Source organism: Peromyscus californicus, unplaced genomic scaffold, assembly GCF_007827085.1.
Source record: "Peromyscus californicus insignis strain IS unplaced genomic scaffold, ASM782708v3 Scaffold_21__1_contigs__length_65335640, whole genome shotgun sequence".
Lineage (NCBI taxonomy): Eukaryota > Metazoa > Chordata > Mammalia > Rodentia > Cricetidae > Peromyscus > Peromyscus californicus.
Window position 1 is genome coordinate 57,011,583 of NW_026294514.1, and position 27,769 is coordinate 57,039,351.

At 49.6% G+C, this 27,769-nt stretch overlaps 1 protein-coding gene across 1 annotated transcript in view; it reads right to left on the reverse strand.

The window, feature by feature from the left end:
- The window catches only part of Twist2 (twist family bHLH transcription factor 2), a 51,412-nt gene extending 29,172 nt beyond the window's left edge, over nucleotides 1–22,240 (reverse strand). The window contains exon 1 of the mRNA XM_052749290.1: nucleotides 19,857–22,240. Within this exon, the coding sequence (XP_052605250.1) occupies nucleotides 19,896–20,378 (483 nt within the window). The 5' untranslated portion in view covers nucleotides 20,379–22,240 and the 3' untranslated portion in view covers nucleotides 19,857–19,895. The remainder of the gene's footprint in view (nucleotides 1–19,856) is intronic.
- Between the last annotated feature and the right edge of the window lie 5,529 nt (nucleotides 22,241–27,769).

Genomic DNA, 27,769 nt, shown 5'->3' on the forward strand with positions numbered 1-27,769 from the left:
CTGCTCCTTCCCTGAGTACTTGAAGAGGCTCCTCCATGACCAGGCCATCTCTCCAGCACTTGCAATTGTTTCCTTTATTTGCCTTTGCTAGAAGCTTCCTCCTGGGGGTGAGGAGGACTCCCATGGCCGTTTGCCTTTGCACTTCTCTGAAGGTCAGCCATGTGTGGAGCATGTCATAGGCTTGCTGGTCATTTCCTTCTCTTTGGAGAAATGGCTATCCAAACACTTTGGCTCATTTTTTAATTCAGATTGTCTGACTTCATTGTTGAATCTTTGGAATTCTTTATGTATTCTGGATATTAACTTATGTGTATGTGTGTGTATGTGTGTATATTTATGTGTATGTGTTTATGTGTGTGTTGTGTGTACATTTAAGTGTGTGTACATGTGCTGTGTGTGTATGTGTGTACATGTATTATGTGCATGTGTATATATCTATGTGTATATCTGTGTGTGTATTTATCTATGTGTGTATCTATGTGTATATCTCTGTGTGTGTGTACGTGTGTATATATATGTGTATGTGTTTGTGTGTGTGTGTTGTGTGTACATGTGTATGTATTTGCGTGTGTATATGTGTATACGTGTGTGTTGTGTGTGCATGTGTGTAAATGTATTACGTGCATGTGTATGTATATATCTATGTGTATATCTGTGTGTGTATGTATCTATGTGTATATTGCTCTGTGTGTGTATGTGTATGTGTGTGTGTGTACTCACACTGCGTGTGGACGCAGACATTGGTGCCAAGTGTTCTTCTCTTCTACTGTTCTCCACCTTCCTGTTTGAGACAGAATCTCCCACAGAACCTGAAATTCATTGTCTCAGCTGTGAGACCTGAGTCTGCTCCACGGTGCTGGGGTTACAGGTGTGTTTCCCCACACCCAGCTTTTGATGTGGGTGCCGGGGATGGCTGGGGATCTCCGCAGCCCCTTGGGTATTAACTCTATCAGATTCATGATTTGTGAGTGTTTCTTCCCATTCCATGTGTGACATGTTTACTGTTCTCAAATCTTTCTGTGCCCAGACGTTTTAAGGCTTTGTGGCACCAGACTGTGTCTGCCTTTATCGCCTGCCCCCTCCCCCTGTCAGGCGACAGCAGCACCCTGGACCAGCCCCTTGTCCCTGAAACTCCTTCTGTAAACTGCTCCTCACTACACTAGAGTCAGCTCCCACCCCGCGCAGATCTGCTCACTCCAAGTGTGGCTTGGCTGGAGTTTCTCTCTGTCTAGTCCTCCCCAGACTCAGCATTTGCAAAGAAACGCTTCAATCATTTGCTGTCCTGACAATGTGCCATTTCACGCTCCCTTAAGTCCCCATAGCCAGCTCTCAGGGTGCTGATCCTATCAGAGCCCCCAGCCCTGGCCAGGCTAAGCTATCCCACACATCCCCAAACACTGGGGTGACACCAGTCTGGACTCCACCCTATGGGACACAGAATGATTGATTCTCTCCTTGTTTGTAGCCTGCACACCCGATGTCTACTAACCCCTTTGAGACCTGCTTTCTCACTCTATCATGGACTATTCTAGGGCGTGACATCAGCAAAGGCTACACTGAGATTGTGACTTGCCACAGACGCGGTCACCCAGCATTGCCTAGACACCCACCCTTCTCCCTCAAACCCCAGGAAATGCTATTTGCGTCTCCAGGGAAATAGCTTGGAAGGTTGGTGGCTAGTGTGGCTGTACCCCTAAGTGCAGTGGGCTGAACCCCTTGCCCCGCTGAGACTCCCTGCTCTGCTTCTGGACTTACTGAGCAGGCTTGAAGGCCTTCCTTTCCAAATCCTGCCCGACTGTGGAATTAGACGGAGCCCGGTGCGCCACTGTAGCAGGGTGATGATGATGAAGAGCAGGAGAGCATGCTGGAAGCTTGGGGCCTCCGAGGTCAGTTCCTCCCTGAGCTCTGTTTTAGACTGCTGTGCTTGATGAGATCCCGGGGCCTTTCCCTCAAGGGATCGGGAGCCAGGTTCAGGAAGCCACAGCTGGGCCGGTGCACCCTGACTCCAGTGGCTGGTGTCAGCAGGGATGACTCTTCGGTTGTCACCACACAGACAGGAAGGTGACTGGGCAACACCAGCTGTCTTCCCAGCCTGAGGTTTTCCTGGGAACTTTGGTTCTGTGGCATCCATCCTTTGTCTCCTGTTTGCTGAGCCTCCCCTCAACGGGGTCTCTGACACTGTCTGCTGCTGCTGATCTTCGGCTTCGGCCCATCTCCTGCAGCCTTCCCTCACATGCTTCTGTTTGGTCCCAGGACCACAGCCAAAGCCACCCTTGGCCTTTTGTGGCCCACGTCCCTCCCACCCACCTCACACAGTCTCTGCTGACCCTGAGGACCCTGCCTCAACAGTTTCTAGTTCTCAGTTCTTGGCTAGTGGTGAAGCTTCACATGAGCACACACACACATGTCTGGCCTGCGTGTGGGTCTCACATGAGCACACATACATGTCCAGCCTGCGTGTGGGTCACCTACTGACTCCTCAGATGTTTTCCTGTCCATGTTTCACTTGGTGCTATGCCCTCTGCCTGGGCCTGGGAAAGGCAGCCAGACAGGGACTCACAAATGACTCTGACAGAGGCACACCGGATGTCATGGCTAAGGACCATCACTAGAGGGCGTTCTGGGGCCAGGGAGCCTAGGCAGTTACACTAAGTGTCGGGAGGGATGACTAGAGCTCCCCCATGGGTGGAGGCAGCTGCTGGAGAGGGCCAGAGGGGTGTTCTAGCTAAGCAGCAGGAGAGCAAAGACACAGACCAGGGGAATGCTGTGTTTTAGGGACCAGTGTCTGGATCCCTGTCACTCTGTTCTTAGGAGCACTGGGCACAGAGCAGAGAGGTCAGGCTCAACACAGGGCAGAAACAAGACGGGGCAAAGCCGGTTAGGTTGGTCAAACTGCTGGGCAGTGGGGATTGGGGTAAAGGAACCAGCAGTTGGCAGGTAATGCCAAACACCCTGCGGGGCACATAACTCCTGTCACCCCAGGAACATTGTGAGTCGGATCAGCTCGTGTACAGGCAGACAACGTGAGGAACAGCCAGCGAGGGTCAGAAAGGTGTCCCTGCTTGAACACCATGAGACAGGGAAATGGGGAACACTCCATAGCTGGGAGGGGCATTTTGGTCACATTTGGCATTTTCCTTGCCAATTTGACTGGATTTGGAATCACCTAGGAGACACACACCTCTTGGTTTGTGAGGATTTTACCATACAGTTTTAACTGAGCATTGAAGACATCTCCTAAGTGTGGGTGGCAGTCGTCTCCGGGGGGTGGTGGTGGTGGTGGTGGTGGGGACTGGATAAGAAGGAGAAAGAGAGCAGGGCAGCAGCATTTGTCTCTCTTCTTCCTGACTATGTGACCGGTCGCCTCCTGTCCCTACCGCCACACCTTCCCTTCCGTAATGGACTGCAGCCTCGGCAGGGCAAACTGAACCCTCCTTCCTGAAGATGGTTCTCTTGTCAGGCAATCTGTCACAGCAGGGAGAAACAAATGCAACATGGTACAGCAGTGGGAAGTGGCTCCCGTCACGGAGACGTGTGGATCCTTATTCACACGATGTGTGGAAAGGGGCTTTGCCGCTGAGGGTATCAGAGCCTCTGGTAGGGAAAGGAGCTGATTTCTCATACCACAGCAGGAAGACAAGCCCCAGACAACATACACCTGTGCTCGGCTCTCCCCTGACCCCTGTGAGTGTAAAGGCCCAATCTGCAGGCTTGGGGGGTAGATCTCCTGGGCCACAGACACAGCGGGTAGGACACATACTCTATCTCCTCCTGGAAGTGAACCCATTGGGCCACCTGGAAGCAGTTGACAAGGATATAGGAAATGCCAGCAAGCGCCTGGCTGTGACCCAGGGCTGGCTCTCACTCTTAGGGACTACACACAGCAACTGGGATGGATAACTATCTCACATTTGCAAAAACATATCTCACTAGAACCTGGGACATATTTCACAAGGGGAAATGGAATGTTTAGGCAATCTACTCAAAGCACAGACTACCTGGGTTCACTTCCTAGCTTCTGCCCATTGTGGTCCAGTGTCTGGGGCCCTCAGTTTCCCTGTCTGTGAAATGAGGGCGGCCCAGCATCTCTGGGCCTTTTTGAACTTAGAAACTACAGAACAGTGCAGACCGTCTGTGCTGATGCACCCACTCCAGAGTGGGTGCCTCTGCAGAGCAAGATGTCTGTGTCCCCAGGAGCAATAGAAGAGAAGAGACTCTCAGCCACCTTGCAGCCAGGTCCTCCGAACCTTACATGCTTGGAGACTCCAGAGCCTCTGATCTCGCTTGACAGAAGGCCCAAGCCCATCCCATATCCCAGACTCTGGATGCTTTGCGGGGAGAAGACAGGAGAATCCGCCACCACAGTACTCTGGTACTCGGTGCTCAGGAAAGGGGATGGGCAGTCAGTGTTTCCCAGGGTCAAGGTAGAGGACCTAGGAAGGCACATGCAGGAGGGGTGGCTTATGTGTCTATGTCGTCCAGACACCCAGAGCAGGTGTCTGTAGTAATTTATCCTCAGAGTACCTCAACTCCCCCCCCCCCCCCCGCAAGATCTCTACCCACTGGGGCAGCAGGTCCCCGAGTACCCACTGGTCTGTTTCTACCCTGCTCAGCTTCTCTTCCGGTGAGGTCCACCTTCCACCCTGATCTCCCTTCCTCAGGGTGACCTGGCTTTTGGGCTGGGTGGGGTGTCCTTAGAGCTGGGAGCCGCCTCCCACCCTGTACCCCAGGGATCAGTCAGACTTTGCTGCTTCGTTTATTCACACAGCCAGGAGACACAGCTCCGCTCTGAGTCACCCTGCTCCCAGGGCTCTGATTCATGGAGGAGGCCCCTGCAGGGGAATGACCCCAGCCATTAACTTCTTGCTTCCTTGAGGTCTCTACAAAAGGAATCCTCGGTTTGAATCAAGGACCAAGGTGCAGACCTATGAGAGCTTGGCATATTTATGGTGGAGAGTACTGCAGAGGGGATCTGAGCGTGGGAGAGCTTGCCCCTCACCTCTGGCCACTTCCCGCCTTGCTGATGGAAACTCACAAAAATGTCAGTCATTACTCTGAAAAAGATTTGGTCATCTGGCAAGTGTGGTCCTAGAATTTGCCAGAAGTATGCGTCAAATGTGTGAAAGAAAACAGGAATAACAAAAATCAGATTATGACTAGGACTCCAAAAGGAGACACAAGATTCAGCCCCTGGGGGAGGTGGAATCCTGAGCTGGTCCTTCATTATATGACGGGGTGCAGAGAACGGGCCCCAGGGAAAGGGGCATTCAGGGGGCCCCGGGTCAGAAGCTAAATCCACATGGTGTCACCAGTCCTCCCAGGTCCTAAGCACGAGCCACCCAGAATACCAGGCTGGGACCTGGGTGCTGGGTGCCTAACTTTTTACCCCATGGAATGGCAATACCATCACCTACAGGTGAGTGACTTCCTTCCGGCTCCCAGGACTGAGGTGGCTTTAGAGCGTTCTTCTCAGCATGGCTCAGGGGAGTAGCCAGTGAGTTGCTCACTTAGGTGTGTTGGTTTCTTTCTTGTTTTCTGCTGGCTTCCACAATCTGCTGTGATTTGTGTACCCTCAAATGCACACAGAGCACTAGAGAATGCAGAGAGGAACCAGAGTTCTGAGGTCGGTCTGGCAGCAGGAAGATGAGCATTTAGGGATCATGGGATCTCTGTCCTACAGCTGAGGACCAGTCATGGACCTAGTGGCAGATGGCCCTGGCAGATGGAGCTCAAGGTACAACCTCATAGTCAAAACTGCAGTCCCTGTGGGCAAGGGGAGCCTGTGAGCTATGCTGTTGACCTAAGGCAGCCTAGCTGACGCATTCCAGAGGAATGCACCAGATTAACCCAACAGTCATTGTGTGAGAACACAGACAGGGTCGTCCATGGATTGAGGAAAACATGACAATATCCCCCAAAAGGCCACTTTCTGGTTTTTGGTGTAGTGCTAAGAATCAAATCCAAGGCCTGCAGCATGCTGGGCCAGCGCTCCGTCACTGAGTCACCTTCCTGGACCACTTCAGTAGGATGCAGAGAGGATGCTGAGAGGAAGTTCCAGTGAGAACCCATCCCCTGAGGAGGGACACTACGACAGAATGGTGAAGGCACTTTTTCACAGAGGCAGGCGGAGAAGTGCGGTCCTGTAGGAAGAGGTGCTGGTGGGCATCCTCCGTCTTTAAGAACCCCCGGCCAACTCTGGGTCTGTGCTCGCAGACAGCAAATGTGATACAAGGCATCAACTGGCCATTTATAAACCATGGTTGTCAGCATCCCAGGCTCACTGCGCTACTTCAGTGAATCACAGCCCGAGGGCTTTTCTACTTTGTATAGTACAATGACATGAAGGTGGGAGGTGGTGCTTCACATGACTGCATTGTGTGGTTTTAATGGCTCTGTGTTTGCTATTGATTATTATTACGTTCCCACTGTGTCTAATTTATGAATTAAAAACTGCGGTGCTGGGGGTAGGAGAAAGCAGTGTGCACAGAGTCTCATGTTATCTGCAGGTATCAGGGGCTCCAGCTGTGTCCTGGCAGACAGGGAAGTAAGCTTCCAGGAAAATCAGTGAGGAGGAAAGGGAGATGTCCCCTCGGGCACCTGTCCAGTGACCCTCCACTCTGGCAGCTCTCTCTGGAGAACAGTTCTCTGACCTGGGCATACTTAGAGTTTTCAGTCTGGGACTGCATGATCTCCACCCTGTAAACATCCCTTCATACTGTCTGGCATCCTTTTATAATGTAAGTCTCTTGAGTGGATATGGAGAGCTGATGTGTAGCTGGACTATATTCAGGACAACTCAAAACTTCTCACCGATGAGAGAAAATCTGTATGAATTTCTTTTGTTAGGCAGACCTGCCAGTATTCACTCGAAACAGTGGTTCTCAACCTTCCTACTGCTGTGACTCTTTAATACAGTTCCTCATGTTGTGGTGACCCCCAACCATAAAATTATTTCATTGCTACTTCATAACTATAATTTTGCTACTGTTATGAGTTATAAATATCTGACATGCAGGATGCCTGATATGCTGCTCTCAAAGGGGTCAAGACCCACAGGTTGAGAACCACAGACCTAGAAGGATTCCTAGAAGCAGAATTGCTGCTTTAAAGGGTGTTCCAGCTTGAGTGTGGCCCAAGGGTTGAATACCTGCCTAGCACTCCAAGGCCCTAACTTCCAGCCCAAGCACTGTAAAGGGGTGTCAAAAGTGGTAGCGTGGATAACCCAGAAAGTGCTTTGAAAACGGATATTCCCAACTTAACAAATCTAGCTCTTCTTAGGCAAACTGCATGAGCTATCTCCCAAGGCAGGGATGGGGAACAAGGCCCACCCCCACTTTCCTCAATTCTGAGAAGGATCATATTTTTTCATCCTAATGGACCATAACATCTGCCTATTTTATTTAGGATTTCTAGAATTATCATTGAAATTTCACACTTTTCCTAGTTCTTTTTTTAACTATTGTGAATGCATAATTTTGCTAATATTTTCTAAGTCACCATAGTTTGTTCAGTGTCTAGTAGGAATACGGACCGATTGTAAAGTAGGCCAGAGAAGATGTTGCTGGACAGGAATGTTGAGGAAGCATCTTCTGTCCTCCTGGATGCTTTTTCTCACAGCCATCTGAGGACCTCAGTGGATATGAAATGTCGGATAGCACTTTTTTTCTGGTGTGTTTTAAATGTGATTGACATAGTTTCCGGCCTATAGAAGGCTAAGGTTTGGTTAGATGGAAGTCACTCTTTGGGACCTGTCCTTCTACACTTAGGATGGGCAGCTGGAGGAAGTGGAAGTCAGAGGGGCCCTGAACAGTCACTGTGGGGTCTTAGAGGGCAGTGGCTTTAATGTCCCAGCTGCATCTGTCTATGATGCGGCAGGTAACTATCCCTATCGGACACAGCCATAAGACAAAATCCACGTGCCCTGTGGGGACTCACCAAAAGTCTGGCTTTGTTATCATTTCTCTGGGAACAGGTGTGCTGAGGGAGGAGCTGACTGAGTGAGTGATTTCCCACCAGCCCTCAGTTGGGGATAGTGAGGTACTCGGACAAGGCGGGAGGAAGCATGACAAGCCCAGGCGTGCTGACCTGGCTCATGCCACCTGCAGGACATCTCTGAAAGTCACAGGAGGCGAGCAATGTCACATAGACGCATGTGAGCAGGGATAGGCATGACAATCTCTGCTGAGTGACTAAAAAGCTTGAGTGTGTTGAGAAATGGGCAGCATCCCTAAGAAAACAAGTGTGCTGGCTGAGGAGGTGAGAGTATTCATCTGTAGTTCAGAGCCCCGCAGATGCAGGGGAGCCCACTTGGGGCAGGAGCAGGGGGACTGCAAGATCATACAGTGTCTGTATTGGACAATGACTTAGTTCTCTCGTCAAGACAACATAATAACCAGGGTCTCAGGCCATTCCTTCTGTTTCTACCTACACTTGGACTCTCTCTCTCTCTCTCTCTCTCTCTCTCTCTCTCTCTCTCTCTCTCTCTGGGTGGGGGGAGCAGGGAGGAATGAGTGGCAGCATCACATTAAGCAGGTTTTGTGTGCTGGCAGCTTCCTGGGGGTGTGCAGAAAGTCTTTCTACCCCATTCTCAAAATCCAGACGATGCCAGGGCAGCAGTGTCTGGGTTTCTACCAACATCTCGGCACTAGAGCACATGGTCCCACCAAGTGGTACCACCAAAGTGATGGCTTTCATAAAGAAACAGGATGCAGACCCGTGAGATGACCCAGGGGGTAAAGGCGCTTTCCATCAAGACTGAGAACCTGAGTTCAGTCTCCAGAGCCCACATGATGAGAGAAGAGAACCAACAGCCACAAGTCGTCCTCTGACCGCCACACATGCGCTGTGGCTCCCTCTCACGGTAGATAGATAGACGACAGGTAGATAGGTAGGTAGGTAGACAGACAGGCAGACAAACAGAAAGAAAGACAGAAAGACAAATAGACAGATGATAGGTAGTTAGATAGATAATAAGTAGATAAATAAATAAATAGTAAATATAATAATTTTTATTATAATAAAAGTTATTATATTAAAATAAAAATTTAATATAATAAAAGGAATAGGACTGGACCCTGCCTACAAAAATACAGAGCCCTCCTGCCTGTTCCTCTTGGCTGGCTGGCCGTGACAGTGTCTCAGGGACACATTTGGAACACAGCAGAGTTAACCCACCTGGGAGGAAAGAAAGGAAAAGGTGAGAAAGAAGGAAAAACCTAACCTAATCACCTTGAGTGACATGATGCCACCTTCCTGGTCCCTCCTTTCTGGGGACAGCATCTACCCAGAAGGCGGTAGGGATCTCGCATCCTTGCTGTTGGTACCAATGCTTGGAGTGTCTCTGGGTCTATACGCCAGCCTGAAGTGGTCTTCTCTGCAGGTGGACAGACTAGTCCAGATGGGTCTGCCCCTGTCACCAAGGTGGGCAAGGCAGCCTCTAGCCAACCCATTACCAACCTGCAAAATGTCCCCTGCCCTTGTCAAGTGGATAGCCCACACACTTGCTCATCTCTACCCCATCCCTCAGAGTTCAAGAAGTCAGTCAGGTTTTGAGAACTGTGAGAACTGAGCAGACACCTTACTTCAGTCAGGCAAAAGAAGAGCATGCTATCAGCATTTCTGAAGTGGGAGTCGGGGGCACAGCGAAAGATGCAGAATACAAAATCTGCGATTTGAATAATTTTTAAATATTCCATAACTGTAGGATCAAATGCATGCATCCCTGTTGCAGAAACACCATCACTAGAACATTCCAGAACATTTTCCTCACTCCGTACAGAAATCCCACACCTGTTAGCAGCCACTCCACTTCAGCCCCGCCAGGCTGCAGTCAGCTTCCTGCCTTTATATACATTTCGTAGAAATGAAGTTGTACAGATGTGGCCTTTTTCAATCCACTTGTCCAGCTTCACATGTTTTCAAGACTGACCCTAGCGGTATGTGGGTCTGGCCTCTCTTCCTCTGTCTAGGTGGAACCCTTAGTTCCATCCCTTCCTGATCTGATGGACACATGTGCTGTTCCTGCCTTCCAACTCTTGTGAGCATCTCTACACATACACAGGTTTCCGTGGGCACACCTGTTTTCAAGGCTCCAGGTTATGTATATGTGACGGAGCTGCTGGACCAAATTGGCACATAGAGTTTTTGGTAGTTGAAGGGCTATTAGAAATGCCCACCATTTTACAAATGGGAAAACTGAGGCCCAGGGAGTCACCCCCACCCCTACCACCACACACCACCTCAGAAAACCGCAGACCTGGGAGCAGAAAAGTGTCCCTTACTGTATGCCTGACTTTGGGTGTCTCATTTGAGACCATCCATCAGATACAAGGCAGTGGGTTTTGCCTGAGAAGGCCCCCAAGGGAACCCGCTTGCTACATAAGGCAACGGGCTTTGGTTTCTGTCTAATTAAAAGTTCCCAAATTAGAAAAATACCACGTCAGAAGTTTCTGAAGGGAAAGAGTCATGTGTGATTTATTCTGGAAACAGTGACCTAAATTAATTGCAAAATCCATTGTGTGGAGCCACGCCGCTCACACCCAGCCGCAAGCATTTAGCCATCCCCAGAAGTCATTCCTGAAGGCTGCACTCGGTGGCGAGCACCACGCAGGAGGGACGCAGGCGGCACCCAGGGACAGACACACAGCAAGTGCTCCTTTGTCTTCTGCTTGCCCTTTCCCTCTCTCTGGGCAGAAAAAGTGAAACTATGTAATTGACACGAAACAATACTCGCTGTAAACACAGGGATCACCGACCAGGGACGACGGGGAGACACAGACTATAGAAAAGCCTCAGCGTGGCACCTTCCGTCATCACCAGAGTCATGCTGCTCAGGAGGAAGGTTGCTCTACTGGGTGGTCTGGTTCTGTTTTCTCTGAGCCTCGGTGGCACCTGGCAGGCTCTCCTCTACAGGCTGCCCTCAAATGCACAGTGACTTTTGAAGCATCGCCGACCACGGAACTGTACCTACCAGGAAAGGACAGTCAACTGAATCACCGCTTCCCACTTCCTCTCATTAGCTCTGTGGAGGCTGAGTGGTGCTGGGCTCACACTGAGAGAGGGACCACTGTCTCTCCCCAAGGCTTCGAGGCCCTTGAGATGCCAGGATAGTGGGACAGCTCTTTGCACACAGCCCTCAGGGGCCTTTCTCTCTCTGCCTCCACTGTTTGGAAAGGGTCCTTTTGTGCCCCTGGCCACTCAAGCCTTCTTCCCAGGATCCTGACTCCTGACCTGAGGACTTCTGCTCTCCTTAGCATCTCAAGGCCTCTGGTCTTGGCAGGGGTCTCAGAAGCAGGACCACTACCGTAGTTTTTCTGATTCCCTTCACAGAGCGGTGTTAATGCCTGAGAGTCAACAAGGAGGCCAGGGCTCTGGGCTTTGTGGCGTGTTCTATCCTGGGCCAACCTGGGTCCGTGGGACTGCTAAGGCCTTGTAGTGCTATTGTTCCAGGAAGGCAGGCAGGGCAGGGGCAAGCGGATTCTGATAGATCTCTGTCTCCTGAATCTCAGTGGTTCTCAACTTTGCTAATGCTTGCCTTTTGTTTGTTTGTTTGTTTGTTTTTCGAGACAGGGTTTCTCTGTGTAGCTTTGGAGCCTGTCCTGGAACTCACTCTGTAGACCAGGCTGGCCTCAAACTCACAGAGATCCTTCTGTCTCTGCCTCCTGAGTGCTGGGATTAAAGGAGTGCACCATCTCCCCCTGCCCCCCAAGCTGACCCTTTAATACAGTTCCTCATGCTGTGGTGGCCCCGATCCTAAAATTATTTTCCTTGCTATGTCACAACTTTGCACAAAGTAATTTAGCTACTGTTATGAATCGTAATGTAAATATCTGATATACAGGATACCCTGATATGCGACACCCGTGAAAGGGTCATTTGAAGCCCCCCCTGGGGGGGGTCATGACCCACAGATTGAGAACTGCTGCTCTGAGGACTTCTGGGCTGAGAGGATGAGACACTGTGGGCAGCAGCACAGGGGAGCCCACACGTCCAAACATCTGCTTCCTTACTACCGCTCCCTACTGTGTCCATCTCACTAAATGCCGAGCATTCTTCCTGTTTATGTCTCAATTTTCCCCACTACTTTGTCCTTCTTGGGTAAGGGGGCTTTGTCCTATTACCAATCATAGATGGCACACACACACAAAGGTACACGAGGTTCCCTGGAGTACATGACGAAGTGAAATTGTTCCATACAGAAATGACACAGAACTGCCCACTTTTTAAGTATAAAACACACAGAAATGCTGGGACGTGAGACCAGTATCTGAGACGAGCAGAGGGGTGAAGAGGAGGACTCTGAATCCACTGGCTCTTTAGAGGACACTAAGGAGATGGTTCTAAGGGGAGCTCTGGAATCGGCAGTAATTTGTCATCTGGAGAAACACCCCAAAGTCCACGCTGCCTTTACAGTCCCAGCTTGCTCACGTGGCATGGGCATGCCCTTGGTTGCACAGGGGAGATCAACCCCATAACTCTCTCAGCTCTACTTGAGGGAGTTACCTGCTCCACCTGCCGCACCCTCAGGTAGGGACACATCTGGTCCCCTGTGCAGTTTGGAGTTCGGTAAAGCAAGTCATTTTGGAAGAGAAAATTCCACCAGCTAGGACATTAACAGGCTCTTGGACACAGATGCAAATTTCTGATTGAGGGCATTTTATTCTAATAGTTAGAAAAAATTGAGAAACAAGAGCAGCTACCAGCTAAGGAGAGAGGCCTCCAAACACACATGTGGGTCTGGGGATCTGGGCGAGCAGTTCACACTGCATGGAACTCCCAGGACTCTGGAATGACAGGATCCTTACAGAGGGTGTGTTTGCCCCTCCAACATGACCTTATCATTCTGGGGAACCTAAGATCAGACTTGGTGATATTCCTCTATTGCCTTTAGGTGGGAAACCTCACTCAGACCTCAGGAAATCTTTTTTTTTTTTTTTTTTTTTTTTTTTTTTTTTTTTTTTTTTTTTTTACAAAGTCGACATGCTGCTGGGCGGTGGTGGCGCACGCCTTTAATCCCAGCACTCGGGAGGCAGAGCCAGGCGGATCTCTGTGAGTTCGAGGCCAGCCTGGGCTACCAAGTGAGTCCCAAGAAAGGCGCAAAGCTACACAGAGAAACCCTGTCTCGAAAAACAAAACAAAACAAAACAAAACAAAAAAACAACAACAACAACAAAAAAAAAAAAACAAAGTCGACATGCTAACTAAAGAGTCAACCAGTGCACTGGGTCAGAGGAGGAAGGACAGAATATCCAGGGGAATGACGGCTCGCCAGGCTGAGAGACTCAGTAGCCAGATCCTTCACTAGAAGTTTCCTAGCTCCATGTGCAGCACAAGCAGATCCATTTGACGAGGAGAGCCCCAGAGGCTGGGCCTGCGCTAATGGATTGCGATAGTTAGAAGCCAGTTTATATGCAGTCTGTGATTCAGAACTAATGGATTTCGGGAAAAGCAATCCCCAAATAAGATGCCATTCACATATTAACCCCACGCACATCAATAGAGGCACGCTGATGCTCATTTTTAAAAAATTCCTTCCCCCCTCCTTTCTCTCCCACCTTGCAGACATTTGGGTATTTTTTTTACAGAAATAGTAACAGTGTTTTTTATTTATCAAGGCAAGCAATCTCTTTAAGAATAAGACTTAAAGTTTGCAAAAGTTTCTGGAAAGCGCCCCAGCCTATGTAGTTTGCCAAGCCTGCCAGTGACCTGGCCTGATTCACTAGGGGCACCCCTCTTAACCCCTGGGGTGAAGTCTGAGAAAGACCATGGACACGCTTATCTTCCGGGGGAGGCAACTTGCTGCTGACTTCTGATCTCTCGGCACACCCGACTAAATCAGTCCACTCACAGACCTGAGAGGGATGACTGGAGCATTCGTCTGTAGATGTGACGGAAAGACAATGCTGGCTGCTGGCATTTCCGCTCAGGGAGTGTTAACTCTGAGTGGAGCACATAAAGGCGCCCTCCAGGCAGCAGAGCACCAGTTTATCAGATTCAGGCTACGCTTCTTCTCTGGAGTCTGTTTATTTTACAAGGCAACCCCTTTCTGCTGTCCAAGCAAGCAAGACTCTCTGGGACCTTCTGAACAGGGGTCACAGAAAGGCTGGGTATGGGGGTGCTGGAGAGATGCTCAGGAATTAAGCGCACTGGCTGGTCTTCCAGAGGACCCAGGTTTGATTCCCAGCACTCACATGGTGGTTCACAACCATCTGTAACTCCTGTTCCAGGGGACCTGATGCCCTCTTTTGGCCTCCACAGGCACCAGGCACACATGTGGTACACGGACATACATGTAAATAAATCACCCACACTCACAAAGTAAAAGTAAAATTATTTGAAAAGATACATAAAAGGAGGAAGGAAGACTGGTTGGCACTTGTTTGTGGAACAGAGGGAAATGGTTCACAGGGAGAGTGTGGGCCTTCCTTCTTTCTGAGCCAAGACGAGGGTTACAGAAAGTCGAGGTTTCCTTCAAATCCACCGTGCCAGTCACACCCCAGACAAGCAGAAACACAGATGAACTCCAGAACATCTTCCCCAAAATGTGCCGTTGATGGGCACGCTCTTTGGGTAGAACGTGAACTAGACAGAGGGTTTTAGAATCGCTGCCTGATACCGAACTCGGAGTTCCGCCCCATCCTTCACGGGAGTGGCAGAAAACGAACCACAGAATTGGAGGACTCAGCTAGGTCAAAGATGCTTCTCCTGAGATCCCAGAAACGAAGTCACAGTTCTAAACAGGCAGAGGCTGACTTGTCCCCATCTTCCCTTGGTCACATGATGAAGGGAAGCACTGGAGGAGAGGGGGCTGAGCCCTGAGAGGCTCCATAGACCCGATACCTGGGGTTCTCAGCCCTGTCCTGTCTCACTCATAGTCACAGGACTTGACATGATTCTGAGCAAGAGTTAGCAATAACAAAAACATTCCACGCTGCTCAAACACTCAGAATAACTGTTTTCAAGGAGCATTGAAGGTTTCCTTCGTGTTGGAGTAAAGTCACATGGTAGCCTCTCCAGCTTCAGATCCAAAGTTCCCTTTGATGTGACAACCATTGGTAATCACTGAGCGGGGGTGGGGGGGATTCCACTGTGCCTCAGTTTACACCAGCATGAAAATTACAGCCTTAACATCATATTCTCATTCCAAATAAACACTCAATTAAGGCCGTTTAACATAGCTAAATCACATCAGAAGGCTTGCTGCAGAATCTATACAAAATGTGTTCTCAAGACAAAGTTCATGATTTGAGATCTCATCCCATCTCTCTCTCTCTCTCTCTCTCTCTCTCTCTCTCTCACACACACACACACACACACACACACACACACACACAAACTCTGAAACTTGAATCTTTACATTACTTAGTGAATCACTTTAAATCATTCTTTAGAATTTTATTTTGGTGAATATAATGATGAGCCAAATAATCTTAACATCCTCAGAAGTAGATGCATGCCCCTTTCAGGCAAAACTGTCCACAAATCTATTTGCAAAGTGCTTTCTCTACTAGTCTGGAAATCAACTCCTGCGGGAATTAAACGTTTGCTTTTATGTTTCTGGGACACCACTCTTTGCTTGGGACCTTCTAAGTAATTATAAACTAAAACTGTGTCAAGACCTCAAGTTCTATAGATATACAATTGCACAAACAAGGAAAATGTAGATATTTGTGTAGATTTTTAGTTTATTACTCAGAGATAAAACATAGTAATAATCCCTTATGAAACTGGCCCATTTAAACACAGAGATTATTTCGTATAGAATATGTTTATTTTTTTTTTTTAACTGGGAAGGAAAACTGGGAGAAGCAGGGGTACAGGCGATGAATGTGATCAAAGATAGGTATGCTTGAAACAAAGTGTCTTTATGAAACCCATTGCATTGAAAAGTTTATATACCAATAAATACTTTAAAATGTTTAACTTTGAGGTAACTTTAATTTTTCAGAAGGTTCTGTGATCTTACTCATTTCTCCTGAGGATGGGATCTTCCCAAACTCTAAAACTTCATAGCCCCTAGACCTTCAGGTGTTATCATGTTATTCCTGCATGTGCATGTGCGTGTGGTGTGGTGTGGTGTGGTGTGTGTGTGTGTGTGTGTGTTCAGTGCCTTGCAGTTTTATCACATGTGTAGGCTCGGGTGACCGTGCACAATATCTTTGGAAGCAGTTTCTGACTTTTGAGTTTCATCTTGGCTTTTGAAAACAGCCATGTGTGAGTCTCTTCAATCCTTTTACTTCTGTGACCACGGCCTGTCTCTTGCCTACAGTAACTTACTCATCTCTTTGAATTTTACAGCCTCCTTCGTGAACTCACTGCTGGGGGAGAGCTTTGTGTTCACTTGCTTTCTGTAGCACGCTTTTGCTTTCCCAAGGAAAGAAATAAACATACACAGCATTCCTGCCGGACTCACAGGGCTCTTAAAGATACCAGGGAGAATAGATGGATGCAGACATTAAGCTGAAAACCTGCCACAAAAGTGCAGCCTTTAAACTTGGCTTATTAAAATGTTTTTTTTTTTTTTTAAGTCTGGATTTAAACTCTAGTTATAAGTTACAGTGCCCTGTGCACAAAGAGTGAACTTCATGATGTCTTTGCCAGGCAAAATTAGCCCCGCATCTGTGCCTTCTATTCGGGACACAGGCGCGTGAGGCTGGTGTGAACAATGCTTCCAGACTTACAACCTGCTTGAAAGAGAAGCGTTTTCAGAAAACCTCCATAAAGGACATTTCAGATGACCTCAAAACGCCATTCCAGCCTATTCCAGCCCCCTTGCCAGCCAGATGGGAGGCAGGAAAATGCTGCTGCTCTTTAGAAGTTCCGCTCCTCCCCCTCCTACCCCCCAGCAGCTCTTACTGTAGGGAACTCTGTAAGACAATCTCACTTGCATTTCAGGTAACTCAGCTGTTTGGTCTGGTGTACTCCACAAACAAAAGCTCCGCTGGGATTCTGCATTTCCGTTCCTCTCTAGGAAGAGTTTTCTTTGGAGACCAGCTAACTACCCGGATACAGCAAACACCTCCATGGAGCAAGCTTCCAGAGGAGAGGAGAAGCTGACATGGGTTGGAAGCCGAGAGAGACACACACTTTGTACATAGGAGCCAAAAGTGCTCGGAAAGAAAAGAAGGAAAGGAAGGTGTGGTGGTCTGAGATGAAAATCTGTTGAAAAACCGTGTGGAGTCAGCAGAATGGGAGACGATACCTCCTTCAGTTATGATGGAGACAGCAGAATAAATTGTGGCTGAGAAATGGCTGCCTTTCCCTGTCCTGGGCCAGGTGACAGCGACCCTGCTCAGAGGCCTACAGCATCTCACAAACACTCAGGGCCTCTTCTGAGACTTCTTTCAGTTAGCTGAGTCCCGCTGACTGGGAAGACTCCCGACACCTAGTCTAATTGAGTTTTTGAACACCCAGCCAAGGAAAGACAGGATAAACTTTAGTATAAGTTGGACTTCATGGGCCGGACCATGTTTCTTTCCACAGTCAAGAACAATTTAGGCTTTGTGTTGTTAGTAAAAATATGTCACAATAGACATTAAAATTATATACACTCCACTGAAACGTCTAGGGTTTTTTTCCCCTCCTGAGGCAGATAATTAATGTTTCTTGGAAATGTTACAAAGAAATAACCAATTACAATTAGTAACATTTCCAGGAGAGTAGAGTAATTACAATTGTGTCTATGCTTCTTAAGAGGAATGGGTTAAGAACAAGACACAAAGATGTTCCTTAACAACTGGTAATACATTAGACCAAGGCAGGTCCAGCATCAGTGTATCAAACATGGGTGCATTTCCTTGGAAAGAGTCCTCTGTGTATGCAGACACCAGCTTACCTGACTAGCCATTGTATTTCACTATATGAAAGTAAACATGACTGTATCTTGCTTTCCAATTCAGTGTGTTATCTGATCGTTTCATGCCTTTTTGTCCAAATAAGCTCTTCACATTTTTCATTTGTTTATTACAGATACTGGGTTTTGGATTTTAAAACATATTTGATTGCAATATGTGATTGAGTCAAAGTTTTTGAAGAGAGCAATTATCTTAAAATGAATTTTAAATGTCCCTACTAAATTCTTGCATCAGGGTAATATCTCCTGGTGTTGGCTTTCAATAATTTTCTGCAGGGCTATCTTAACTATAATTTTGTTGACATTTTCCTTAAACAAATGCTATGTGTGTGTATAAGAAGATGGCGTATTTCGTCTGCCTCTGCTTCCTCAGACACGCTGTAAACTATGGTGGTATGAAGAGTGAGTGGAAGTTAACTAATGGACACTCATAATTTAGGCAGCAAAAACCAGAATTAATGTATTATCCCTCTGTAGCTTCGAGCACTCGGCCAACCCAAACTTTCTTTCTTAGAGAAATACGTGATTGAGACAATTCCCATCTGTTTTTGACAAACACAAGGGAAGATTCCCACCAGTGACTCTGTTAAAAGCTCTTCTTAACAACTATAAAATGGTCATTATTCCAGGAGTTTATTTCATCAAAACAATTTTCGGTGATAGGAAGAAAGAGAGAGAGAGAGAGAGAGAGAGAGAGAGAGAGAGAGAGAGAGAGAGAGAAAGAAAAAAGAAAGAAAGAAAGAAAAGAAAACCCATTGTACGAGACCAATGTTTTGTAGTCAGAGCAGAAACTTTCAAGATATTTTAAAACAATAAAAATAGAAATAGATGTTTAGGACAATGGATGGCCATGCTGATCTTGATTAATCTAAATTCCTTCTGTGTAAAGTGGAGACTTTCATTTAAAAGAAACATCACAAGATGTGTGAAAAACTAAGGGAAATTAAGTAGGAAGGATTTTCTACACCACTCTCCCTCAAAAGATCGCAGCAAGGCCTCCAAAGAGCGGAGCCCTCAATCTTGCCTGGAAGACGTTGACTCTGGGGCTGCCTAAACAATCTGCTAAGCCGCGGGGCCAGGACGTCCTAAATGCTTTTCTAGAGAGAAACACGCCTTCCAGGGATCATCAGTGTCCAGGTGCCTTTCCCCAGGCAGGGCCCAGCACATACTGCTTCTTCACCCCCATCCTATGCTCAAACCTGTTACCCCGACTGGATCCCTTGCGTTTTCTTGCTGCGGCGCGGGCGGGACCCCTCTGTGTCTTTCCAAGTTCAAGGCTGGTACACTAGGCACCCAACTCTAGATAAGATCCACCTGCCTGCCCTGCAGCCAGCAACTCCAAGCCCTGCATCCACCCTGGCCTGGGTGCCTGGTGTCTCCTGCGCTCCTGGCGCCCAGCGATCTGCTCCGCAAGGCTGTGACCCTGGAGCCCCAGCGCAGGACATAAACCTCTCTGCCTTCCCAGGTAAACTCCCGCGGCGCCACCCGCCGGCATCACAGTACCTACTGAGCGGGCTAGAGCTCAAACCCTCTAGCATCCAAGGCGCGGGCAGGAACTGCAGTCAGAAAGAGCTGATTGTCTGCACCACGCGTGGGCTCTGTGGCTCCGCAGAATGAGCGCGAAGCAACAAGTCGGAGACAACCCAGCGGGCATAGCATCTCCCGGCCTCCGATGGCCTAAAGAAGACGTTTTGACAGCCGCTCCCCACAGGGTCACCCACAGACAACCATCCACCAAGATGGAAAGTGTGACCATTTGTCCAAGGAGAGTATTCAGACCTTGCTTGGGAGCCACTGGACAGAGGATTCCGAACTGATGCCCCTGGCAAAAGGCCTCGGGCGTGCCCCTGGGACAAGAGAGTTTTCCCATCTCCCGCCAATCCTTGCAGGGTGGAGAAACCCCATCCCCGTGTGGTGGCCTGAGGGATCTCGACGAGGAGGGATGCTCTGGCCCGCCCTCCCACCCACCCGTGCGTCGTGGGTGCCCATCTCACGCAGCACCTACCCTGGCGTGCGGGTCCGGAGGTGGGTGGCGCGGCGGGCGCTAGTGGGAGGCGGACATGGACCACGCTCCCTCCATGCGCCACACGGAGAAGGCGTAGCTGAGACGCTCGTGAGCCACGTAGCTGCAGCTGGTCATCTTATTGTCCATCTCGTCGCTCTGCAGAACCTGGTAGAGGAAGTCTATGTACCTGGCGGCCAGCTTGAGCGTCTGGATCTTGCTGAGCTTGTCAGAGGGGAGCGTGGGGATGATCTTGCGCAGCGCGGCGAAGGCCTCGTTGAGCGACTGGGTGCGCTGGCGCTCGCGCACGTTGGCCAGGATGCGCTGGCTCTGCAGCTCCTCGAAGGACTGCGCGCTCGGACTGCCTTTCTTGCCGCGCTTGCCCGGGGTCGGGCTGCCATCTTCGCTCGACTTCTTGCTGTAGCGCCGCTTCCGGCCGAAGCGCTTGGGCTGCCGCTCCAGCTCTTCCTCGCTGGTGCCCAGGCTGTCCACGGGGGACACCGGCGAGCTGGAGCCCTCCTCCATGGCGCCCGCCCGGCGCGCGTGGGGCTGGGGGGCGCCGAGCGCACGCCGCTGGCCAAGCCCGCGGCCGCGGAGCGCAGGCTCCTGGGTCGCTTGCAAAGTCTCTGATTTCGAGGCCGGCTTGTGCAAAACCGAGGTCTCCGGGAGAGGAAGTTATTCTAACTTTTTTGGAAACTCTATCCCGGCTGGGTTGCTAAATAGCTGTCATGAGCGAGGGCGGCGCGCTGATTGGCCACGGTGGCCAGGGGCAGGACAAGTTCTGGGGCCTTCGCCGGCCGCCCCCCCCCCCATCCCCGAGGGGGGGCGGCACTTTCAGTTTTGTCTCCTCTTTTTCGGCCCTGACTGTGGCCGGCATGTCGGAGGCCGGGTCCGCGCGTGCAGTCTGCGCTCCTACCTAAGGCGCGGGCCGCTAATCAGCGGTGCTGACTCTAGGCTCCACCGGGCCTGGCTTTGTCTGAGCCTCGTGGAGCAGATTTGGCCCTGCCAGGGTTCAGGGTCTCCACGAGGGGTGGAGGAGGCGAGTCCAAGCCCAGATGTGCTCCGTGGACCAAGGACGCAGCCGGGAGCCTCTTGGGGCGCGCACTGAGACCTCACCGCCAGCAACGCGATCCTGCCCGCTGTGAGTGGAGCTGTGCAGGCAGAGCCACGACCCCTGGCAGGGCAGATACTCGCGTGCTGGCAGAGATGTCCATCCACCCCTACGATCTCGTCTCTAGGAGCCATAGAGACGCCGCCCCGCTCCAGCCAAAATGCGAGTCGGGGACCACTTTTTAATTCCGATTTTCTGGCGGAACTTCGGTCTGGACACCTTTTCAGAACTTCCCCCCTTGAATGCTTTATGCTTAGGTACCACAGCGAGCCTCTGCGGGAGCGCCGGGTGCCCGCCACGCCCGCCTGCCTGGCCCTGCCCTGAGTGTTGGGTCCCGGCTTGGGGCTCAACCTCAGCCTCTGCACTTTACTTGGTTTGCAAGCAAGTAGTGGACCCAGAACACTGAGAATACGGAGAGGAATGACCCTCCTCGAAGTCCCCTGCCCTAGGCACACTGGTGGGTAGCTTCGGCAGGAGGGCTCAGGGATGCAGAACATTGGGCCAGGCCTTGGTGAACAGACACGGTGGACCCCGGCCCTTTGCCATCTGGACGCTGAGCGCCAGCGCGTTTGAAGTGCTCGGGGTCTCTTTGTTCGCCAGGCCGCTCTAGCGGGGGCCTGGAGGTGGTTTACAGCTTCCTTGCCTTTGAACCTATTCCCAGGTGACCCGGGCTCAACTGGGCCGGGCTTGAGCATGGCTGTCAGAGCAGTCCTGTGATCAAGGGCTGGCTAGGTCTTACTGAAGTTGAACCTGGGGCCAGAGACTCCTCAGCATCAGCAGCTCCTGGGGGCAGTCAGGCGGGCCACGAGGTGGGGCCCGCGGGCTGAGACCACTGTCCTAGGAAGCTGGAAGGGCTACGTATGGCACTTCTTGCCCCCTCACCAAAGATCTGGGTTCTCGGCTCTGGGGGACATCCAACGCCCACCACCACCGGAGCAATGCTCTGTGGAGAGCAGGCCCACTTGCAGAGGACTGTCACAGTGCTACACGTTGCTCCTTAAAAGCTCCCTGGCTCCAGGAAGTTAAAGTGACCAGCCTTACTCAGGCTGAGCGCCTTTCGTCCTCCCTTCTGGGAAGACCACATTTTATGCAGTACCCCAAAGTAGCTTGCTTTCTTTTTAAAATGCAAAACGAATTTAAGGAGCAAAAGAGAGTATCCAGAACTCAGGCTCCTGCCTGCCTGGGTGGCTTTTCTGGGGACTTCCGGGTGGAAGGCATCGGGTACAGGCATGCTGGGTCAATTTTGCCACCCTGTATCACTCGGGTGAGGAGTCGTTCCCCCTCCCCCACCCCCGCGCACACCCCCTTCCCTGGGCCTGGACCCTCTTTAAAGTCTGGCTTAAATAAATCAAATGATATTGTCCTCTCTCTAAAACCAAAGGGTGTTTTTCCAACAGAAGCCTTCCAGGGTCCAGCCCAGCCCCCCCCCCCCCTTTGTGTCTGTTTCTCTTTCTCACTGTCTTCTCCCCTCCTCCCTTCCTCCAGGAGGCAGAGGTCATAGTTGAGATGGAAAGGAAAACAGCCCAACCAAGAAGCCTCCTAGGTCTCAAGCAGCCCAGGGCTCAGTTCAGCCTGGGGATGGGGGTGGGGACATTGCATGGAACACGGAGCTTCCGCTCAAGATGGGGGTCCCCCCTCACCTAGGACAGTGGTTCTCAATCTTCTTAAGACTGCGACCCTTTAATATAGTCTCTCATGTTGTGGTGACCCCCCACACCATAAAATTATTTCATTGCGACTTCATAACTGTAATTTTGCTACTGTTATGAATTGTAATGTAAATATCTGATATGCGACCCCTAAAGGGGTCGAGACCCACAGGTTGAGAATGGCTGACCTAGGCGCTAAGCATTGATGATTTCACATGTGGCTACAGTGGTCGGCTTTTTGTGAATTCCCAGCCACCAGCTCACTTAGTTCTTTGCTCTTCTTCGGGGTGGGGCTTTTCTATCTTAAACACCTTTAACAAACCAAAATTGTATGGAGTCAGAAAAAAACCCTCGCTGGTGGAATTTGGAAGATCTTTCTCTCTCAGGCATTGCCTCAGTTGAAACTTAAAATAAAAATAAAAAAAGTGAGGCATAGACAATGCCAGAGCCTCTCCAGTGTCCTGAACCAGACGGTGGGAAGGTGACACTCAGCCTTCCCTTTCTTTCAGGTTGGTTGAAATGCAACGTTAATGAAAAAGCAATCAGTTTGGGAAATAATATTCTGGTTATTGATATCACCTGAATTTTTTGTCCTTTTAAAAAACAAGTCATTAATAAGGCTAATAAAACCAAAGTATTAATGACACAGGAACAAAATGTGTTTGTGTGTGGATATCCACCAGACCACCCAGATTCACTTCAACATGTGTGAAATATCACGCAGTAAGGGTTCATGGGCACACATGCAGTTCTTGGTATATTTATTCATTATCGAATGTGGAAAATCATGTCAACGCTTCTTTTCGTGGGTGTAAAAACGTGTGCTTTGTTTCACGGGACTTCGATTTCTTAAATAAAAATATGAGCTGACGTTCTGAAAGCGTCTGCTGTTGCTTTCTCTGAACCAGGCACTCTGTTTTCACAGTGGACTTGGTGGCTGCTGGCTGGGTACTGTCACCTGGGGATGGTCTTCCATGCCAGGATACAGCCAGACAGCTCCTAAGCTTTGTTAGGATAATAAATGTTTTTTGATACTCAGGAAACATTTTTTTACAATCCCTCAAAAGCTGTAGAGAAAGCAGTAAACATCCGTTCAAATGCTATGGCTGCTACCTTTTGTCGAATCCCAGGTACGGTAAGCACACCTGTGTGCTCCTGCAGACTCGTCGTCGTCACAGTAAAGCTGTGAGAGATAAGATCAGACACTTAGCAGGGCTCCTGTGTGTATGTGTTGGTGAACCAGTGGGTTGTCACCTCCTCTCGAGTTGAGTGAGGCAAAGCTTAAGCAGATGACAGAAGCTGTTACTTGTGTAACAGACCCCGTGACCTTGATCAAGAGGTTGAAGACGCCTTCTTGGTCCTTTCGCTGTTTTGGGCAGCAGCCTGCTAGTGGCTTGCACAGCAAGAGAACTCAGGTGCCTTTCTTTTGAATCACTGTCTTAGACATGGGGCGCAGTGAACATGACGCTCATCTACAGAAGCCCTGATTCCAGAGGTGGGCTTTTGAGAAGTATGTCAGGCTGGTGACCTGACTCTGTAGACCACAGGGGTCTTCAGCATCGCTTTGCTGAATGTTAAAACTGTGTGGGGATCATATGCTGTTGGCTTCTTAACAATGTCCCATGTCACTGTTGATGCCCTTCCTAGCTGGATTTGTGTCGTTCAGAACATTCCCTGTGGGAGCCTCTGGCAGGCTGGGGAGCAGAAACGGCATTTACTTCTCATCCTGCAGTCCCAGGTTTAAGCAAGCCCCACAGTGAATTACTGACTCCTAGAGATGAGTCTGATGTCCTCCAGAAAGTAAGCCTTAGAGCCAATCCCATCTCCATTACAGTGTCAGCAGAGAACTCACGTCCAAGGCACACACTATAGGCAGGAAAGAGTGTTTTTAAAACCCCGACAGGTGGATGTGTGCTGAGACCTTAGGGTAGGGGCTCCACCACTGTGTCTGCAACGTTACCAGGGGTTTAGTCCAGTGCCAAGGCTAGAAGCATTCCCACCCTCCCTTCCATCGGTCTCCCATTTCTTCTTGATTTGATGCTGCCCTGGCTTGTGGAATTTTGAAGCAGTTAAAAGACTAGCCTCTGGCTACATCTGCAAAGACATTTCCAGAGAGGTTGAACTGAGGAGAGAGCCTACCTTGATTCCATGGGCCGGGGTCTGAGACTATTGAAAAGGAGAAAGTGAGCTGAGCACCAGCATTCATCTTTCTGCGCTTCCTGACTGCAATTAGCCCCCCCTCCCCCCTGCAGCGGCCCTGCCTTCATAGAGCCAACATAAGCCCTTCTTCCCTTAAATTGCTTCTTGCTAGGCATTCCATCACGGTGATGAGAAAGACAATTAAGATACTGTCAGTATTCGTGTTTCCAATGGTAAAATCACCACTGTTTCTCTGTCAGTCTTAACTGTAATCATCTCACATCTTTGGGAGTCAAGGTTTCCAGAGACAGAGGAAACAGACATGGGTATTTACAGGAGGAGATAAATGATGGTGCTGAGTCCAGTGGAATTGGGGCTCATCCTGTATTTCTTAGCAATGGGCATCCTGATCCTGACCCATGGGAAGACCTGAGATCACTGACCTTTCTGCTATCTGCCTGAATGAACCATTCATTGGACAAGGTCTGGGGCCAAACTCTGACACATAAGACCGAGCATCTTTTTGTAGGGGAAGGTGAGGACAGGACTCTGTCCCAGACTGCTTGGTAATGTTAAAAGGAGAAGAGCCTAAACGTGAGTCCACAAGCCAGAGCAGGGCAGGATGAAAGGCCTTAGCACAATGGCCATGGATAGAAACATATGAGATACGATCAAACCCATGAATCACAGTGTCAGTCAAACACAAGTCCCAGTGGTCACCATTGGCGGCTGCTGAGAAGTTGGCTCACAGCTCCGGGAATGGTGAACAAAAGGGAAGGGGTAAGACTGCAGCCAGGCTTTCTCACCAACCAAGCGCACTTCACAGTCATTGAGGGGCTGCTGGGAAAATGGCCCATTCTAAGGAGGCTCTTCAATGGGTGAGGATCCCAGCGTGGTGGGATCACACCAGCACCATTCTGCAGAGCTCTAGTGGGAGGATGGGTAAACATTGAAGGCACAGAGAAGCAGCCCACCCCTCTAAGATGAACAAGCAGACCGGCTGTCCCAGCACTGCGTTCTGGGAGCCAGTTCCAGGAAATCTATGGTGAATATGGGTGGGTATAGTGGTGTCATGTGATGCTTTTGGCTCTGCTCCCTCTGCTCAGTTCCTAAAGGGCTCCTTGCACTTTTTACCACAATGGGTAAGACTGGCCACGTCTAGAGCCATGCCAGTGGCTAAGGGGTGCTTATACCCCTGCACTGGAGGGGAGCCTGTGGCAGGAGTGAAGGCCTGGAATCCTTGCCTGCAAATAATCAAAGGGCAACCTGAATCTGCTTAGCAGAGAAAGAATGTATTAACTCATTTATGTGGGTATCTTGGGCTTGTTTAGGCTTGGCTAGATCCAGAAGACTCAGTGACTTTTCCTGTGTCTTCTCCTTCTCCACATCTTAACTCTGCTTCCCTCTGTGTGGAGATGTCAGATCTGACATGAGAGGCCTGAAGCCCCAAGGTGAGACCTGGCTGACTTGACTTCAGGCTTAAGGGCTATGACTGTTCCTGTAAAACATAGACAGGGGGTCCTTCTGGTGTCCTGAAGGTGAGGAGGTCCTAGGAAGAGACACTGGTGTAGCTGTTTTCCTGTGTCTCACCCAGTCTGCAGGCACTCAGACCCAAGTAAACACACAGAGGCTTATGTTAATTAAAACTGCTCAGCCATTAGCTCTGGCTTACTACTGAATAGCTCATACACTTAAACTCAGCCCATTTATGTTCATCTATATGTCACCACGTGTTCCATGGCTTTACCTGTGTGCCATTACATGCTGCTCCCTGGATGGCGGGCTGGCGTCTCCTGACTCATTCTTTCTCTTCCCAGAATTCTCCTTCTCTGCTTATCCTACCTATACTTCCTGCCTGGCTACCTGGCCAATAAGCATTTTATTAAACCAGTGTACAAAAACATTATTCCACAGCATCCCTTTTCTGTTTAATTAAAAAGGAAAGTTTTAACTTGAACATAGTAAAATTATATATAACAAAACAGTTATCAAGCAAGAATTACAGTTACAATACACTGGGCTGATGAACGATATGTGTGGGTCTGGGAACCATGGAAAGAGGTGGGCAAGGCTCCTGAGGGTCACAAAGAACCAGATACTAAGTTTCGATTTCCTGCTGGTGGCAGTGGGATGCAAAGAAATGTTGTAAGGAAGTGATGGCCACAATTGATTTGGTTCTGAAGGCAGCTGCAGAAGACAGCCAAGGAGTGGCTGCATGTGTGCACACTCATGTGTGGGAGGGGGAGAGAGGAGAGCACGTGCACACGTGTGCACGTCTGTGTGTACATGCTGGGAAGAGGAATACAGTATATGTCCACACGTTTATGCATGTACACCTGTGTGACTACACACATGTATGTGTTCGAGAGCAGTGTGTGTCTGCAGGTGTATGCTCATGTGTGTATTTGCATAGGGTATGGAGGGTGAGGTTTCAGAAAAGGAAGCGCAGGCATTGACTGCTCCTGGTGTGACAAGGATGCCCGAAGCTTGGCTTGGATTAGAGCGAGGTCACATTGATCCAGCACAGGACAGCCACAGTGTCTTTGTGGTTTTGTTTAAACTAGTTGGGACAGGGAAGCATGCAACTTACATGCTTACCATGTAAGAAAACAATTAACAAGAACCAGCTAGCATACTGGCTACATAGAAGGGCAGAAAAAGAACCAAGAGCTGGGTCAGGGTCTCAAAAGATTTGACTCCATCCCCATCGTTGCCTGGGATGACCTTGGATTAGTCCATTCAGAACCAGGGGACTCAGTCCCCCCTGGGAATCAACAGTCTAGTGTGGGTAACCAGATTCACCCAGCCTAAGTGAAGGCGTCTTCTTCTCTCAGAAATGGGAACCTGTGTTGGGGAGCCCAGAGGGCACTGGGGAAACACGTGTGATCCTCTCTACTCTGTCTGAATACTGCAGGGGGCTTTGGTGGCCACACATGCCCGAACCTCATAAAGTCCTGCTCCAAGGTGGCCTGGCCATAAACGTTCCTGAAAAGGTCATTTGAATTTATCATCCCCTG